At 40.4% G+C, this 18,715-nt stretch overlaps 1 protein-coding gene across 1 annotated transcript; it reads left to right on the plus strand.

Annotated features, from left to right (window-relative positions):
• Window positions 1-1,726: 1,726 nt before the first annotated feature.
• LOC123769411 (uncharacterized) lies at window positions 1,727-4,329 on the plus strand. Its single transcript, XM_045760521.2, has 4 exons — window positions 1,727-2,019; window positions 3,074-3,258; window positions 3,381-3,516; window positions 4,073-4,329. The coding sequence occupies exons 1-4, from the start codon at window positions 1,917-1,919 to the stop codon at window positions 4,105-4,107; spliced, it is 459 nt and encodes a 152-aa protein (XP_045616477.1). The 5' UTR covers window positions 1,727-1,916; the 3' UTR covers window positions 4,108-4,329.
• The last annotated feature ends 14,386 nt before the right edge of the window (window positions 4,330-18,715 follow it).

Consider the following 18,715-nt stretch of genomic DNA (forward strand, 5'->3'; position numbering starts at 1 on the left):
CTTTTTTCCCTCTCTCAGTTTCCCCCTCTCTTCTCAGTATCCCCCTTAAGCCTATTGTTTATATTGCATATATATCAGAAAACTCTTGATTCATTGAGGATTTGAACCAGGTCAGCCTGGTTCAAATCCTCCAATACTATAACCGCTCAGCCAATACACGATACAAACGGGCATGGAAACCCTGACGGACCTGGTTCGAATCCTTCAGAAGTCAAGTGTTTTCTGAGATATCTCAGAAAACAAGTTTATATATAAACTTGTACTCGACTGTGGTGTTGGTAAGCCATCTCTGCTTCACTATGCTGGCTCACACTTTACTGAGAATGAACTAACGTGCACCGACTTTTCCCCCCTTTCAGACCAGCGTTATCCCGACCAAATAGTCATCCCGAAGCTGACGTGTCGCGCCGAGGGCGTGTTCCCACACCCTAGAAACTGCACCTGGTTCTACAGGTGAGTCTCCATCTATTGCTACTGCTACAGTCACCGCTGTATCATCCCTGCTTATAATAAATAATAATACATACATGTTTATTCAGGTACATTCAAAATGAGTTGTAAACAGAATGTTGGATTTCTAGATAAAGTTATAGTACATGCTGTGCCTAAAGACAATAATACACGAAGCGTTTCGGGCGATTTTGCACCATATTACACAGTGAGTGGGTGGATAAGCACAGGAGTGGGAGCGGTGCGTGTTATAAATAGGACCATTAATATATATATAGGTCTACACTATATATATATATATATATATATATATAGTGTAGATGTAAATGAGGTATATGAGGCGTGCGTGCGTGTACTCACCAATTTGTGCTTGCGGGGGTTGAGCTTTGGCTCTTTGGTCCCGCCTCTCAACTGTCAAGGTGTGTGTGTGTGTGTGTGTGTGTGGAAGGTCAGTGCTTGACTGAGGTGTGTGTGTGTGTGTGTGTTTACACACCTGGTCTTGTTGCAGGTGTGTGCCCAAGACCACCCCGGAGCACTTCCACCTCTACTACTTCAAGTGTGAGGCCGGCACCGTCTTCTCAAACACCCTCGACCAGTGCTTGTTTCCTTACCTGGTGAGGCCCCCGTGTGGGTCACTCACGAGTCATCATGGGTCACACATAATCCCAGAATCAGGCCCGGTTATACTACTACCAGCACGCCCAGATATGCCACTACCAACCGGCCCAGATATGCCAGTACCAACCGGCCCAGATATGCCACTACCAACCGGCCCAGATATGCCACTACCAATCGGTTCAGTTATACCCCCATCACCAGGCCCGGATATACCACCACCAACCGGTTCAGTTATACTCCCATCACCAGGCCAGGATATACCCCCACCAACCGGTTCAGATATAATCCCATCACCAGGCCCGGATATACCCCCACCAACCGGTTCAGATATAATCCCAACACCAGAATCAGATATACCCCCACCAACCGGTTCAGATATAACCGAACCACAAGGTTCAGATATAACCGAACCACAAGGTTCAGATATAACTCCAGCCCCAACCAGGCCCATTAGACCAACCCCACCCAGACCCATTAGACCAGCCCCACCCAGACCCCTTACACCAGCCCCACCCAGACCCATTAGACCAGCCCCAACCAGACCCATTAGACCAGCCCCACCCAGACCCCTTACACCAGCCCCACCCAGACCCATTAGACCAGCCCCAACCAGACCCATTAGACCAGCCCCACCCAGACCCCTTACACCAGCCCCACCCAGACCCCTTAGACCAGCCCCAACCAGGCCCCTTAGACCAGCCCCACCCACAGCCTTTACTCCAGCCCCAACCACCTCAGCCCCTACCGATTCACCCCCACAAGCGTTCTCAATTCCGTGTACGTTCAACGACTCTGAGTGCCAAAGGTACGAGGTGTGTGCTCCCGTAAGGGAGATCGTGGACCTGTGTATGACATGCTACGTTGGCGCCCTCCCCATCGCCGCCTCTGCAATGTGTCCACCGGGACAACTCTTGAACAAGGGCAGCAAAACCTGCACTTCTCCTCCTACAGGTGTGTATGCAAGAGAATAAATCCACAAGGGGCCGTGACGAGGATTCGAACTTGCGTCCGAGAGCAGCCCAGACGCTGCTTAATCGACTGAGCTACGACATGGTCTACGACGATTAAGGCAGCGTCTGCTCTCAAACTCAGGTTCGAATCCTCGTCACGGCCCTTGTGGATTTGTTCATTTGATGCATCACGTTATTGTGTTTTCAGTGTGTATGCAAAAGTCTTACTTAATTGGTGATTGGGCTGTGATAAGTACTTTTGCGGGCTATTTAGGGCTTAGTGGTGCAGTTGGCTGCGTTCTCGACCCACAACCTGGGGTCAATTCCCCCGAAGGGACTGAAATGGTTGAGTACGTTACCTTTCGCCTAATGCATCTGTTCACCTAGCAGTAAATAAGTAGCTGGGAGTTAGGCAAGGGTTGCATCCTGGGGTGAGTCAGTAGGCTTCAAAAACTGCAATAGGCCTACTTGTCCACAATGTTCTTAATTATTTTTGTCTATTCCATTTTTTTAAACCCGACTTTTTTTTTTGTTTACAACGGCTATTACTTCTACTTAGCTCTTTATAGATATCGCTATAGATCTCTATAGCCTAGGGTAGGTTAGAGTCTCTATAGCCTAGGGTAGGTTAGAGTCTCTATAGCCTAGGGTAGGTTAGAGTCTCTATAGCCTAGTGTAGGTTAAGTCTCTATAGCCTAGGGTAGGTTAGAGTCTCTATAGCCTAGGGTAGGTTAGAGTTTCTATAGCCTAGAGTAGGTTAGAGTCTCTATTGCCTAGGGTAGGTTAGTCTCTATAGCCTAGTGTAGGTTAGAGTCTCTCTAGCCTAGGGTAGGTTAGTCTCTATAGCCTCGGGTAGGTTAGAGTCTCTATAGCCTCGGGTAGGTTAGAGTCTCTCTAGCCTAGGGTAGGTTAGAGTCTCTATAGCCTAGTGTAGGTTAGAGTAAAGTGTTTCAACTCTGTTGGCAATTACGTGATTCTCACAGCCATGACCTGCATTTGCTACCCATTGTGTATGTGTATAATCCATCTTGCATTTCTCCCCCGGCTGTGTTTAGCGTCTGAGCTGTGCCCACAAAGCCTCCTGCTGCGAGACAACGAGGTGGTGACGGTGGCACAGCAGTCTGTGGCCGTCCCCAGGACCCTCACTTGCTCCCAGAGCAACCTCCGCCCCTTCGAACCCTGGATGGTCAGCGAGCACTGTACCAACTTTGAGCTGTGTAACAGTTATGGGCAGTACAAGGTAAGTTTTCACTTGTTTGTGGGAACTCGTGGACAGACAATGGATTGTTTATATCTATATATATATCTATCTACATGCTTGTAGCGAGGCTACAATCATATCCTGCTCTTCACTTCTCGCAGGAGACGAGGATGCTCTGCGGAAACTTCTATCAGTGCGCGAGGACCCGAGAGGGCCGCTGGGTTTCAGAGATGTGGCAGTGTTTCGGCGACACCCTCTACAGCTACCAACACGACAGATGTGTTTCCAAGCCTACAGGTGTGTGTCTCAATCCCCACCCCCACCCCCTCCACACCCAATCTTACAGATGTGTTTCATTTCCACACTAGACAACGAAGAAGCCTAGTCTTAATCCCTGTGAAACTCCCAAAATTACATTTACTCTATTCAAGGACTTTCACAGAATGGTGATAATGTTTCCTGCTTGGTTGATGGCTAGTCAAAAACCATCCCATTACTCCTTAGCCCTTAAGTTAACCCCATCCCCTTAGCCCTTAAATCAACACCATCCCCCTTAGCCCTTCAGTCAACACCTCCAATCAATGTAGGTGTTCCAGCCAGCTTATCCAGCTGATAAGGAAGCCTCTGATGTGGGATTATGCCAAATTCTTACTGTTAAAGTATTAATATGCTGCAATCGGTGCATTCTTCTCTTGCTGGCTTAGTTCACGCGTTCTGTTATAATGCCGTATAGCCATCCTAATTGATCAACTAATATGTTTGTCTAACAAACAATGATATTATTATTATTATCCTTTCATAAAATAATTCATAAAATTAAGAAAACTTTAACTCTAATTTGCATTTGTTACAGCTGATGAGTTGTGTGTGGGGTCGAGTGGTAAATAGTGAATGACGCCCCCAAGAATCTGTATCCTGAGGGTTAACAAGAGACGCGTGCACGTATGCACGCACACGCACACGCACACACGCACACACACACAGGAATGGAAGCTCTCGTAGTGGGGCACGCATCGCGCCCGTCTGCTGTGTACCTTCCTGCCTATCACCCACCCCCCACGGTGTCCGGTGTCTCAAAGCTATACTGTAAATAAAATATAAAAAAATTTTTTACTGTCGTTTGTTTCTCCTCAGATGTTTTGCTGGTGACCTCAGCCAACACTACCAGTACATAGTCAACACTATCCCATCCTCTTAGCCAACACCATAATCCTTACCTAACACCATCCCATTAGTTCTTATTCAACACCATTCCTTTAGTACCATCACCATTAGCCCTTAGGATAGCACCATTCCCTTACTACTTAGTCAACACCATCCCCCTTAGCCCTTTGATATGTAAACTAATGTTATTATTGTTCTCGGTAACTGTTTGGTGTTTAAGCTTAGATCTGATCTCTATTTTCACTCCAGAATTTGTCTCAATTGTATATACGTATTTACGCTTTCTAATTTCCCTGTATTAAATTTAATGAGAAATATTCAAGTTCCACAAGCAATATTTAATTTCCACAAAGAAGGTTCAAGTTCCACAAGATATAATTGAGTTCCACAAGTTATTAATTAAGTTCCACAAGCCATATTTAATTTTCACAGGGAATGTTCAAGTAAGTAATTATCAAAGAAGGCACCAAGCCGGGAAGGCTATGTAGCACCATCAAATGTGTGAAAGAGAATGTTCAGGTTCCACAAGATATCATTAAGTTCCACAAGCAATATTCAAGTTCCTGAAGCTGTATAAAGTTCCACGTGCAATATCTGTTTTATTTTATGTATTTGTGTAATTTACATCATGTATTTGTCTTATTGATATAATGTACAGTACAGTGTATGTTTAATTTATATAATGTACAATATACAATATTTGTTTAATTTATATCATATATTTGTTTAATCAATATCCTGTATTTGTTTTACTGATATCCTATATTTGTTTTATTGATATATATAATGTATATCATCTATTTTTTTAATTTATATCATGTATTTGTTTAATGTATGTCATGTATTGGTTTAATGTATATCACGTATTTCATTTATTTAAATCATGTAATATTGGTTATATATTTTTCAGGATCGAATAAAAAAGTGTCCCTAAATAGGTGATTATGAAATTCAACCCAATAATTTGATACGCAAATGCTCTATATATTAGCATACACAGAACTGGAAGGTTATCTGAAGAAGGCCTATATCGAATTATTAAGAAATATTACATAGTAAATGAGGAAACCAAGTTAGAGCTCCCAGTCTTATATATATATATATATATATATATATATATATATATATATATATATATATATACAGAGAGAGAAAGAGAGAGATTGAAAATAATAAAGTACTTTAATAGAGTACTTTCAATCCAAAGTTAGATTGAAAATAATAAAGTACTCTAATATTTCTTCCCTACTAATGAAGAACTTGATAATTTACCAGAAGATAAATAAACATATACGAGTGATGACAACAGTTTAAATATACTGTACTAATATACAGTAGTAGTAGGCCTGGGGGGTAGGGGGCTTCGATAGGCCTTACATGTCTCCAGACAATGGGAAACCAAATTTTGTTTAGCCCCCCTGTCAGACCCTAGATTATGTAGCACAGTCTTGAGCACTAAATAAAATTAATGTATGTTGTATTGATACATGCTAAGAATGCCGACTAAATTAATCCCGAGTATTAGGAATCTCCCTAATAAAGAAATTATAAAATAAGTGTATAAAAATGTGCAATAAATGAAGGACATAAATTAAACATACAAATGTAGGAAAAGGCTCAACAAGGGGGGATATTAATAATGTATGAAAAATATCAAGTTAGAGCACAAAACAATGATTTGAAAATGTATAAGATTAAATATAGAAAGGGGAAAACAAAAAAATTAAAATATTGGTTTTCGGAAGCACGGTTGCTAATTCAAGGTAGAATTTACCAAGTAACACCAAAGCAACAAACTTGCTTACCTTTTGTTGTTGTGGTGGTGTTGAAGGGAGGTATAACCCACTAATAGATCTTGCTCCCAGTAGACAGACACACACAGCTACACAAACTGCTTCACAAGTATGATAGCGTTGTCGATGATGACGTATAGTTGATGCGAGAGACCATCCATTAACTGCCTCCGTGTCTCAACAAACTCATTACCTGATACAGAAGAAAATTATTAGACTCCACTGACACAGGTTACGTGGTGTGGGACTTTACCTTAATCCAGGACTAAGATAAACTCACTGTATATACACCTAGAAACGGGGGTATACTTCGGTGTATATATCCTTTGCCATAAAAAAATTAGTTTATATAAATTTATAATAAAGTACTCAATTGAAGCTTTTTGTTACAGCAAAAAATACAAAAAAGCCTAATTATATATATTGCATTAGTTTCAATATGCTAAAAATAAATGTCTGGTATAAAAACTATAATAATACTGCTATAAATCAAGGCATTTATAAATGTGTTATCATCGTGGATGCGAATCATCATGAAAAATATTCTTTCCTTTCTTGAAGAATTGAATCTCCGTAGCCTCAATATCAACTCTATTCATATATACGTTACTTACATGACTGTACATTGGTGTTTAATAACAGTATTGCTGTAATCATTAACTTATGTAAATATCAGTGCACCGTACATGTATAACAAATTAATTACCAAACGATTATTACAGAGCGAGGAACGCCCAGGAAATAGCGTCGCCTCCAGAGGGCTAAATACTCACCCTGAGGCTACAGGAGCAGTCTTCAAGGTTCCTGTAAGCGCCTTGCAATCCCGGAGAACACTGACGGAGAGGTCTTGATACTGTTGAACCCTCTACAGGACGGTGAACTTCCTGAAGGTGGCGCTGAACTTCCTGAAGGTGGCGCTGAACTACCTGAAGGTGGCGCTGAACTTCCTGAAGGTGGCGCTGAACTACCTGAAGGTGGCGCTGAACTTCCTGAAGGTGGCGCTGAACTTCCTGAAGGTGGCGCTGAACTACCTGAAGGTGGCGCTGAACTACCTGAAGGTGGCGCTGAACTTCCTGAAGGTGGCGCTGAACTACCTGAAGGTGGCGCCTCCAGAGGGCTAAATACTCACCCTGAGGCTACAGGAGCAGTCTTCAAGGTTCCTGTAAGCGCCATGTAATCCCGGAGAACACTGACGGAGAGGTCTTGATACTGTTGAACCTTCTACAGGTCGGTGAACTTCCTGAAGGTGGCGCTGAACTTCCTAAAGGTGGCGCAGCCTCCAACACCGTGAGCCATGTTCCTTCACCCACAGAGGACAGGAATGCTTCTTTTTTTCTCTACGATACCTGCAGCTTGCGTGAAGGAGTTCTCCTCTCGACGACTGCGCGAGGGGTGACGTTCGCAGACGCCTCACAATGCAGCGTCAGCGTTAATAATTTGGCGAGACAGGAGTGTAAAAGTGAATATTGACGTCTCGGAGGGCCGATGACCGCTGCGGTTACCTGCAGGTCTTGGAGGAAAGTGTCGCGTTTTCTATGTATTATTCTTATATGCTATAAATGGATATGCTTATGTGGATATGCTTATATCGATAGGCTATAAATACATATGCTATAAATGGATGTTTATATGAATATGTTATAAATGCATGTTTATATGGATATGTTATAAATGGATATACCTATGTGGATCTGTTATAAATATGGTGTAAATGCTTTGGTATACTAGAGATGTTTAACCAAACATCTTTGTATGTTGTATCAAACATCAATTTGGACCTTCATTGTACTGAAGGAACCATCCCCCCCCTTACCCCCACGAGCTTGCATCTCATTGGTGGAAACTCTTTGTTGATATTCACCACGTCAGCCAATCACAGCAAGGGATCAGCGAGGTGCTCCATCACATAATAATATCATCTCTAGTGCACAGCACACTAGCCACAATTATGATATTCTGTTGCATCTTTATTCTACCAAAAATGTAAACTTTTCAATCATTTAAATTTGCCAGTTTAGATATAAATAAATATGGCGGGATATAACAGTGATAAAATCATGGCTTGGCTACCAGATCTGTGACGTCAGGTCAGGTGGGAACTTTGAAACAGCATCGAGTCATATACGCTACAATGCCCGACCTCCTCCTATACGCGCATAATGTATATAAATGTATATATATGAATATGCTAAACAAATCCACAAGGGCCGTGACGAGGATGCTGTACCTAATAGCCAGAACGGAATGCTTGGCCTAGTATAGAAGGCCCGATTTGCCTAATTGGCAGAGTGATTTTCTCTATTTTCAAATGTCTTTTAAAATTGTGTTATTTGAATTAATATTATTATATTATATTAAGAACATGAATTACTGACTTAGTTAGAGTTAGGTTAGGTTATGTCTCATCAGATTTAACTGAAATAAAAAAAATCATAGATAATGTAATAGAAAAGTTTATCATTCCATAAGAAAAACAAATTGAAAAATATAATTTCAGGAAAACTCGGCTTGCTAAACCTTGTTAAGCAAGGCTATATATATATACAGTACAAAAATAATAGGGTTGGTAGGAGAAGAAAATGTTAAAGTGTTCAGTGAGGCTCCACACGGTCTTCTCTGAGTACTCTTTATTGTCTTCTCCGAGGCTATGGGTCCCTACACTTGCACCAGAGGTGGTACCCTTACTGTAATATACAGAATATAGTTAGTTACAGTCTGCAGGTCGTTTTCTCTATTACTACTTTTAAAGAAAATGTGGAATGAAATTATATTGCTTGGAAACTTGGGGTAACTTATACAACTGGCGCGTCTACACGCTTTGTTATAACTTAATTCTACGTTATCGGGGGCTGGACGCGTATACTGAAGCTCATCAAGGTTACCCCTAGAGTCTAAACTAACAATACTGACCTTCCCCAGGATGCAACCCCACAATTGTTGCCTATATCCCGGGTACCAATTTATTGTTAAGTGAACAGCAGCATCAGATGAAATTAAACGTTCCTAATCGTCTCTGACCTCCAGATCAAGAGCCTCTATCCTCCCTGCTTCACATCTAACTCCAGGTCACAAACACAAACCAGTCTTTCAACTTTCAAAAAACAGAGAACCAGAATCTGCTAGATATGTCGTTGCCGTCATGTAAAAGGACAGATATTTCGCGGAGATGAATTTGGATGGACCGTGTGTTCTTGAGAGATGCAAGCACTTTGTCAGACTTCATTCTGAACCAGTGTTGAGAGTTTTTTTTCCACCCTGACAACTTGGAATACTAGTAGTCATAACTACCTCACAGTTCTCAATGGAGGTTTTTCAGAACGTATGTATCAAACCAGCTTCGGTTAGTTTAATCTTATAGGAGGTGAATGTACAGCAATTACCAGCATCCACCATAGACCTGCAGGAAGTTAATAATACACCAAGCCTCACTACACTTAACCGGATCTCTGTCAGCCTAGTTGACACCCTCTGACCGCCACACTGTCAGCCTAGTTGACACCCTCTGACCGCCACACTGTCAGCCTAGTTGACACCCTCTGACCGCCACACTGTCAGCCTAGTTGACACCCTCTGACCGCCACACTGTCAGCCTAGTTGACACCCTCTGACCGCCACACTGTCAGCCTAGTTGACACCCTCTGACCGCCACACTGTCAGCCCAGTAAGTGCTGTTGCATGTTTATGGCTATAAACATGCTGTTGCATGTTTATAGCAAATAAACCTCACAGAGCGCATTTTAATGTCTCGGGTAAAGCATTAATAATGCGTTAGAAATTCTAGACATTCATTAATTTTGAGCCTCTTACACCCCACCCGAAGCACGGCGAGCGTCCTGTGTGTGTGTGTGTGTGTGTGTGTGTGTGTGTGTGTGTGTGTGTGTGTGTGTGTGTGTGTGTGTGTGTGTGTGTGTGTGTGTGTGTGTGTGTGTGTGTGTACTCACCTAGTTGTGTCTGCAGGATCGAGCATTGACTCTTGGATCGAAGTGTCTCATACGATGACGGCCGACGTTGTACCAGCTAAGTGATGCGCGATAACTTGCGATAAGACATCGTGTTACAAAGGACATTAAAATATTTGTTGCCGTCACTCTGGCTCAAATACATTGTCGATTGCGATTGCATACATTAGTGCAATTTTGTTGTATTTGTTTGTATGTAGTAAGTCTCCGTTGCAAGGCAAGGCAATAATAGTCTCAAGAAGCGTCAGCTAAGGAGCTATACAGGCAGAAGACAAGCCCAGAACGTCAGTCTTGCTCTTAAAGTATCAATCTCAATGACTGACAAGGAATCTTATTATGGTGATGGATGGACATTGATGTTGCCAACCTCCAACAAACACCTACCCCCCCTCTGAGAACCTTTTGAACCCCCCACCCACCCCTGTGAGTCTCATCGGGAACCCGCCCCCACTTTTTTTAACTTTATAAGTCCTCATCGTTACTATAAGTACTGCCAAAAGAAGAGGATGAGTTGATAAATTGATTTACAATTACAAAATGTCTAGGAGGAGGCCGGGCATCGTATCGTTTATGACTCGATGCCGTTTCAATCACACGTTAGATTGCCAAGCCATTCTTTTATCACTGTTATATCCTGCCTTATTTAATTATCACTAAACTGACAAATATAAATGGTTGAAATGTTTACATATTGGATAGAATAAAGATGCAACAGAATATCATAATCGTGGCTGGTGTGCTTTGCACTAGAGATAATATTATTACGTGATGGAGCACCTCGCTGATCCCTTGCTGTGATTGGCTGACGTGGTGAATGTCAACAAAGAGTCAACAATTATTATTATTATTATTATATAATAATAATAATAATAATAATAATAAACTAAACTAAAATTTAAAATTTAAACTAAGAAATAGGTCATTGTGCACAACAACAAGGTTGTTGTGAAAAAGAACAACAATTTCTGTTTTGCACCTGACAGAAATCTCCATCTAACTGAATAATTTACTCGAATAAGAGGGCAGAGCAGTGTATCATTATTTGCGTCAAGGCAACCGCCAATAATAACGTTACAAGTTAGTAGCATGCTGGCATTATGTAACTAGAATTCTGCAATTACTTTTTTTATCTACTGTTGAGGATATGTAAGACAAATGTAAGGTTTTGAGGCTAAGTAACGAAGAAAGTTACAAGATACGAGCCGGATGGTGTTGAGATTGCAAAAGGGATTATGATAAAAACTTAAGCCAAAAAATCAATGCATAAATGTTCGTAAATATGAGATTGGGATTTATTTCTCGAAAAGTTAGCAATAAAATACGCTTTCTAGTTCTTTATTTTTGAAATTAAGACCAGGGATTCTGTGTAACGAAGCTGCAAGCTAAAACACCGTTATCCTATCATGTTCATCTGTAGCTTGACCCTAAATACTCGTTTATTAAACGAATTTATTGTTAGAGTTCATTAGGAATCAACTTTGTTGAGGCAGAGTTTCCAACAAATACCTTCCTGTGATTGGCTGTTGCGGGGAATGCCAACGCTTATATGAATAAAATGCAAAATAAGAAATACGTCGTTTTGCTCAATAACCTTGTTGTTGTACAAAAGAACAACAATTTATGTTTTATACAAGACAGAAATGTCCATCTAACTGAATAACGTAGACCAATAAGAGCTGGGCGGAGGCATTGTATCGCCGATATTATTTGTGTGTGGCAACACCCTCTGATGACGTCACAAGTCGGGTAGCCAGCCCATATGTTTCTGTAACACTCGTTACGTCCTGCAGTATTTAATTATTACTATATTAATACTTTTAAATAACTTAACATTTCACTTTTTAGGTAGATTAAAGTTGAAGCAGAATGTCATAAGCAACGATGGTGTGCTGAATAAAGATTATTTATTACGTGGCTGGAGCCTTTAGCTGATCCCTTCCTGTGATTGGCTGTTGTGTGAATGTCAACAAAGAGTTTCTACCAATGATATGCCATTTATTATGCACTCCATACCATCTGTGGGCGGAGCTAGGAACCTCCTACCCGAGCACAACAACCCGCCTTATGTGTTGCTGTTTGGCTATTTATAGTGCGTTGGAAAAAAACTAGATGGCGTTAGTGGTATTTTGTGGGGTAATTTGTTATAAGTGTAATTTGATGTCAACAGATGGCGTAAGCTGTATCTTATGGCCACTGTTGACCAGCCAGTTGCTAGTGTTCTCTTCTGCCGACAGATGGCATCAGCTGGCTTATTAATACTTCCGAATTCCCTTTAAACACTGATCTACAAATCCCTTGGCTTATGATAAGGATTTATACCATTTATCATAAGTATTAGATAACTGGAGTTCGGCAATTACTTTTATTTATCAACTGTTCAGGATATCATCATATAATGTCTGGTTAGGACGTACTGCTCTCGATTGATGAAGATTAAGCCACCCAAGAGGTGGCACGGGCTTGAATAGCCCGTAAATACTGCTCTCGTAATATTATTCAGGGGGTGGGGGAACTATCAAGTGAAAGCGCCAAGCCATTACGACTATATAGCACTCGGAAGGGATCAGGATACGGATTTGGGATGGAACGGGGGAAAGGAATGGTGCCCAACCTCTTGGACGGTCGGGGATTGAACGCGGACCTGTAGGAAACGAGACCGTCGCTCTACCGTCTAGCCCAAGTAGTTAAACGTAATATTATTAAAACAACAATTTATGCATATAATAACAGCATTTCACACTAAAAATACTTGGATATTTTGAAATTTAGTAGTGAATTCCAATCTAGGAATCTCCTATGACTAAACTGTACTTTTTAATCATTTTTATGTACTTGCTACATATTATTAAATTATTAAGTACTTACTATAATAATTAAATTAATTATTTTATTTAATATTTAAATTAAATGATAAAATAATAGGTAATAATAAATCATTGTGTAGGGGGACAGGCAGCCAGTGTATATATACATGTTAGGCTTATACCAAGGTCCCACAAAGGTGCCACAAAGGTGCCAAATTAAAGACTGGGTGCTGCCGGGGCGGGCCCAAGGGCTGCTGGCGGCCCTGGCCAGGCTGAACTTCCGCGCCCTTATAATCACCATTGTTTAATAATCTTCTCAGGGAGAAACAACTGTAAATATAGGAATAGTTTATTACAACATACACGGTAAAGAAAACAGCTCGGAAACTAAGGAAATAAAGCTGCCGAAAAAACATTAAAGTCCACTTCAAGTTCAAGTATGTTTATTGAGACAATAAAAAAATACATCTCAAAGGGATAGAGTAGCTTAGGCTATTTCTACCCCCCCCCCCTCCTTTACTTCAAGTCCCTCAAAGGGCGCACAAATTCAGTGAGTACAAATACACAAATCACAATACAAGAATCCTTGATGCTAAGGAAAAGCATCGCATCATCAGCTAAGCCCTGATGCCAGGAAAATAGTTATAGGGATAGAATCCCTAAACCAGAAGATTGTAAATACTGAATATGCGGTCACATTCAATAAGACATGTTTAAAAGAAAACCTGCTGCCAGTATCCACCAATATATATATATATATATATATATATATATATATATATATATATATATATATATATATATATATATATATATATATATATATATATATATATATATAATATGTGTGTGTATGTGCAGAAATAATATTAATAAAACAATTAACATCGTGTAGTGTACTCTATATATCAAAATATATTACTTTGAAACCAATATCATTCACTAAAAAAAAAATTGGGCTACTCTTATTACAAATTCGCTACTTTTAGGCCGTCAGCTCGCTACTTTTAGCAATTTGGACCTGGCAACCCTGGCCCGCCAGTAGCCAGCTGGTGACGGAGTGGTCCGCCACGCCTCTTTTCTTTACACCAAAATATCCATAAAAATCCCGTAGCTGCCAACTTCTATAACGTCAACAACGAAATGCTAGAACTCTCAAGCCTGTACAAGCGTATAAGGTCATGTTTGAAAGTGTCATGGGTGGAATAACGCCTCAGAATTACAGAAGCTGATGCCTCATCACCCTCATACCACGGGACTTCTTTGTTTACATCACCTAAGTAAAGGTTGGTTTGTAGTTTATAAATTAAATTAAAATTGATTAAAATTGAATTTTGTACAATTATTTTTTATGGGGACATCATTTTATGTCCTTTGTGCAGAAGCTGGTAGACGAAAATGGACATACGGTTAAGTCCAAGGGGGAGTAAAGTGATAATTATTAAATTAACACTTTACACACTTTAGTAGAAAGGATCATCATCTATGAAGCAGTTACCGTTAATACGATTCAGTTATAACGCATGGAAAATAAAAACACATGCCTAGAAGGGGTACCACCTCTGGTGCAAGTGTAGGGACCCATAGCCTCGGAGAAGAAAAATAAAGTACTTGGAGAAGACCTTGTGGGTCCTCACTGAACACTGATATTTTCTTCTCCTACCAATTCTATTCTTTTAGTATGTGTGTGTGTATATATATCTAACTTTATTTTAAAATTTCATTACACAAAAAGGGTTACAACATTGGTTACATGCACAAGGCTACTTGTCACAAGTTGTAGAGCTCCTCCAACTCCTCAGATGGCGGGCAGGAACCATGGATGCAGTGAGCATTTCCTCTGGATCGAAACTTTTTTTTTTATCTTTATTTTAGAAAATACAATATAAATCATATATACATAAGTTTTACAAGGCAATACTACATTATAATTCTCAGTGAACAAGTGTTTCATTATCACAGAACATGATCTCTAAACTGCTGAATACTTATTTTTCTTTATTTACATTAATTTACAGGGGGAATTATTACATGTATATATATTTTATATAATTCTAAGTAAACAAACATTAATTTACAGGGGAAATTATTACATGTATATATATTTTATATAATTCTCAGTAAACAAATTTCCCATATCATCACCGAGCATGAGCCGTAAACCCAAAATGTTATACTTGATCCTGCCTCCCAAGAACTTCAATATTTTGTCTACTAAGTAACCTTCCTGCCTGCCTATCCACACACAAAAAATGTAATCAGAAAGTAACATAATTATTGTATTCTTAATTTTCTTGCATTTTATGTCAATGTGAAACATTAGGAGTCTCGTCGTGGACGTGGTGGTGAGCAGACGTATTTAGGTTCTAATTAGCTTGGACCCCAACTCTTTAAAAAAACTAGCAGCACTTTTATCCCAGGCACCAAGTGTCTCTGAGGTTCGAGGTGCCAAGTATAAATTTGGATAAAAAGTTGATAAGTAATTAATTTCATTAAATTAATAGGTAATTCTGATGTGAGAATTTTTTTTCCAGAATGAAGGAGACGAGGCTTTCATCCGCCATCGTATTCATGAAGCTTATATTATTTCTTTGATAAGTGACAAACCCCTTGACAGCCACTTGGAAGGACTCCGTTTACAGCTAAGTCACTATAGCTTGTTCTTACTTACTATCTTAGTTTTTTAGAACACTAATGATTTAATGATTACAGTGTCTCCAGTCCTCCCTTTCCTAGGAGCCGTGTAGGCTGAGACGTAGCCTAGTACAACCCATCTTCCTGTTTTGGTAGTACTTATAGTAACGATTAGGACCATAATACATATACCGACGTTCAACGCAATTAGAAAGTAGAAATCGGTGCTATTGAATTTGGACAAGCCGGAAAAGATTTTTTATGTTACAAAGAAAAACTAAACTAACCGCTTGCCTATCTCACCAATGGCATAGAACCCCGCTTGGCTGGTCTCCGCCACCAGAACACCCGCTGTCACTACACCCAGCAACACAACCGCATCATACCTGCAACATGCAAAGTTTTTAAAATCTTAAAATAAATTAAGGAAAGATAAATGTCTGCCAATGTTCGTCAAAAAGAGAGAGAAAGAGGGCTAGCAGATAGCTGACATTTCTGTCACTCATTTTTAGGGGACACCGTGTTGTACAGTATTAGAGATTGTATCTGCTACTGGCTTTCGCCTCACCCATAAACTAGAGGAAGCTCTAGGTCTTTCTTTCCTGCTGTCCTACACCAGTCCGACATCTCAACCCCCCATTGTGATTCTGTGATTCAAGTATGTTAAGCACTCGCTCATGTCAGTCCTCTTCCATGTATTCAGATTCGAGCGGACTTCTTGAGTAGACGTGTTGAAAGCTCTTTATCAGTCCAGGAATAGGCAAACTGTCCATTTTTATCTATTCTGTCTTATTTTCGTTATTTTATCATAGGACTCCAGTAGATTCCTTTGGCATGATTTCCCTTCCGTAAAACTGCGTTGGGTTTGTTTACATAACTAATCTTCTGTAGGTGTTTTACTAATATTAACCCGATTGCACAAAGAAATCACATTAACGTGATGTATCAGTCAGAAAATCGGTTGGAGCCGTGATGAGGATTCGAACCTAAGTTTCAAACCTAAGGTTTTAGGTTCCAATGCTCCTAACGGCTCCTACTGATTTTTTTTTCATTAACCCTGTTAGGCTACAGTAGGTTGGGTTAGTCATGAACAACTGTCTCACAGCGTGACAGAGACAGGTTCTTGCTACGGCTCAAGCACAGAGCTCAAGCTCAAACACAGAGCTCAAGCTCAAGCACAGAGCTCAAGCTCAAGCACAGAGCTCAAGCTCAAGCACGAGCTCAAACTCAAGCACAGACAGATACAATCTGTGTAGTAAACGACATTGGCCGTGCCTTAATATATTCGGTTAATGGTATATATAAACGTGAGAGAGTAAGGGATGGAAATATCATGTTTGCCGAAATAAAATGATTACTTTTTCATGTTTGTTGAATCTAAAAATTGATGCGTGACACACACGCATGCTCATTTTCACGTCTTCGAGGACGAATGAGACAAATTCGTGTCAGACATCAATTCCAACTTTATAATTCAAGAATTTTCTCATAAAAAGTTGAGGCTACTTACTAAATAACATGAATCTCAAAAGATCATCCGACTTCATATATGTATATATATGATGGTGATAAACTACTTAATAACACGTCAGGTTATCTTGAGGTTATCTTGAGATGATTTCGGAGCTTAGAGTCCCCCCGCACACGTCCCCGTCCCCTGGTCCTCGACTGGGCCTCCTTTTTGTTACACATCCCTAGGAAGCGGCCCGTAGCTAACTCCCAGGTACCTATTTACTGCTAGGTAACAGGGGCATTAGGTGCGATAGAAACTTTATCCACAGAGCGCTATCCACTCTGCTGTCAGGCCCCCTCCTACTGATTTTCTCACTCATTCCTATGTTGACTGGCATTTAGAACATTTCTGATCAATATGTAAATAAACTGAGTGGAATTAACCTCTAGTATGTTTTTGTAATACAAAAAGAAGAGTAAATTGAGTTTCATTTTTTTTCAATTTATCAGAATTGGTGTACCAGGTGACTTTATTGTTGTTCTGACTTCTCGATGGGTAGTGTCCAGTCTTGGGGTGGGACTCTTGCTGGTTTCAGTTGAATTGGGAGCCAATGTTGGGGTGTGGGTGGAGATGTGTGAATGAGCAGGGACTTGGGTATCATTGGGGCAGTGAGCTGGAGTACCGTTGGTAACTTGACTCAGGTTCTGGCGAACCTTTGGTACCTGTTGTCTCAGGTGCTGGAGTACCTTTGGTACCTGTTGTCTCAGGTGCTGGAGTACCTTTGGTATCTGTTGTCTCGCTCTCCTGCGAGATCCGCCTTCAAACGCTACACAAAAAGAATCAAAATTAGCAGAAACAACTAAAGGACAAACGAGAAATGTAAATCAAATAGAAAAACTGAAATGGTGAAGTGCCTCTACCAAACTGAACCTCAAGGCTAAGGAGAACCCATTTGAAAAATGGTGAAGTGCCGCTTCTAAATGTTGAACCTGAAAGATTAGAACCTACTTGGGAATGACCTGAAGCCTCACCTGGAGCCACATTTACCTGTCATTACCGGGGCAGTTGGTGTATAGAGCGAGCGCGAGGTACCGTGGTAGCTGTGGAGGGAATCACGTGTGTCCGCGAGTTAGTGCAGCGAGCGTATGACACCACCTCGAGCGACCATTGTCTTTAATTAAGGAACATCGACCCACGGTGAGGTATAATTTTTTTTTGTCAATGGCCGTTTACCTGTTCAATCCAGCCACAACTGCATGTATTGATGTGTATAAATCACTGACAAATGAAGTTTTAACATCTAAATCTTGATCATATCGTATATAGTTATAATAATTATATTATTATAATTATATTATTATATCCCTTGATACTTTGGTTGTTCCTCTAATACTTTGGTTGGTTCCCTTGATACTTTTGTTGGTTAATTGATACTTTGGTTGTTCCTCTAATACTTTGGTTGGTCCCCTAATACTTTAGTTGGTTCCATTCACAGTTTGGTGGATCCCCTGATACAGTGGTTGGCCCCTTATTACTTTGCTTAGTCCCCCTAATACTTTACATGGTCACCGAATACTTTGCGTGGTTCCCTAATACATTGATTTGTTCCCTGATACTGTCCCCTGATTGTGAGTGACTAACTTAAACATGTTTTGTTCTTACCAAACACCCAACATAAGAAGCCAAAAG

This window comes from Procambarus clarkii, chromosome 66 (assembly GCF_040958095.1).
Source record: "Procambarus clarkii isolate CNS0578487 chromosome 66, FALCON_Pclarkii_2.0, whole genome shotgun sequence".
In the NCBI taxonomy this organism is placed as follows: Eukaryota; Metazoa; Arthropoda; class Malacostraca; order Decapoda; family Cambaridae; genus Procambarus; species Procambarus clarkii.

What these genes read in the sequence shown, in the direction of transcription:
- LOC123769411 (XM_045760521.2), top strand. Translation starts at nt 1,917, where the DNA reads ATGACATGCTACGTTGGCGCCCTCCCCATCGCCGCCTCTGCAATGTGT. An exon ending in CTGCACTTCTCCTCCTACAG is followed by an intron (nt 2,020 to 3,073) that starts GTGTGTATGCAA and finishes GGCTGTGTTTAG; the next exon opens with CGTCTGAGCTGTGCCCACAA. An exon ending in ATGTGTTTCCAAGCCTACAG is followed by an intron (nt 3,517 to 4,072) that starts GTGTGTGTCTCA and finishes CATTTGTTACAG; the next exon opens with CTGATGAGTTGTGTGTGGGG.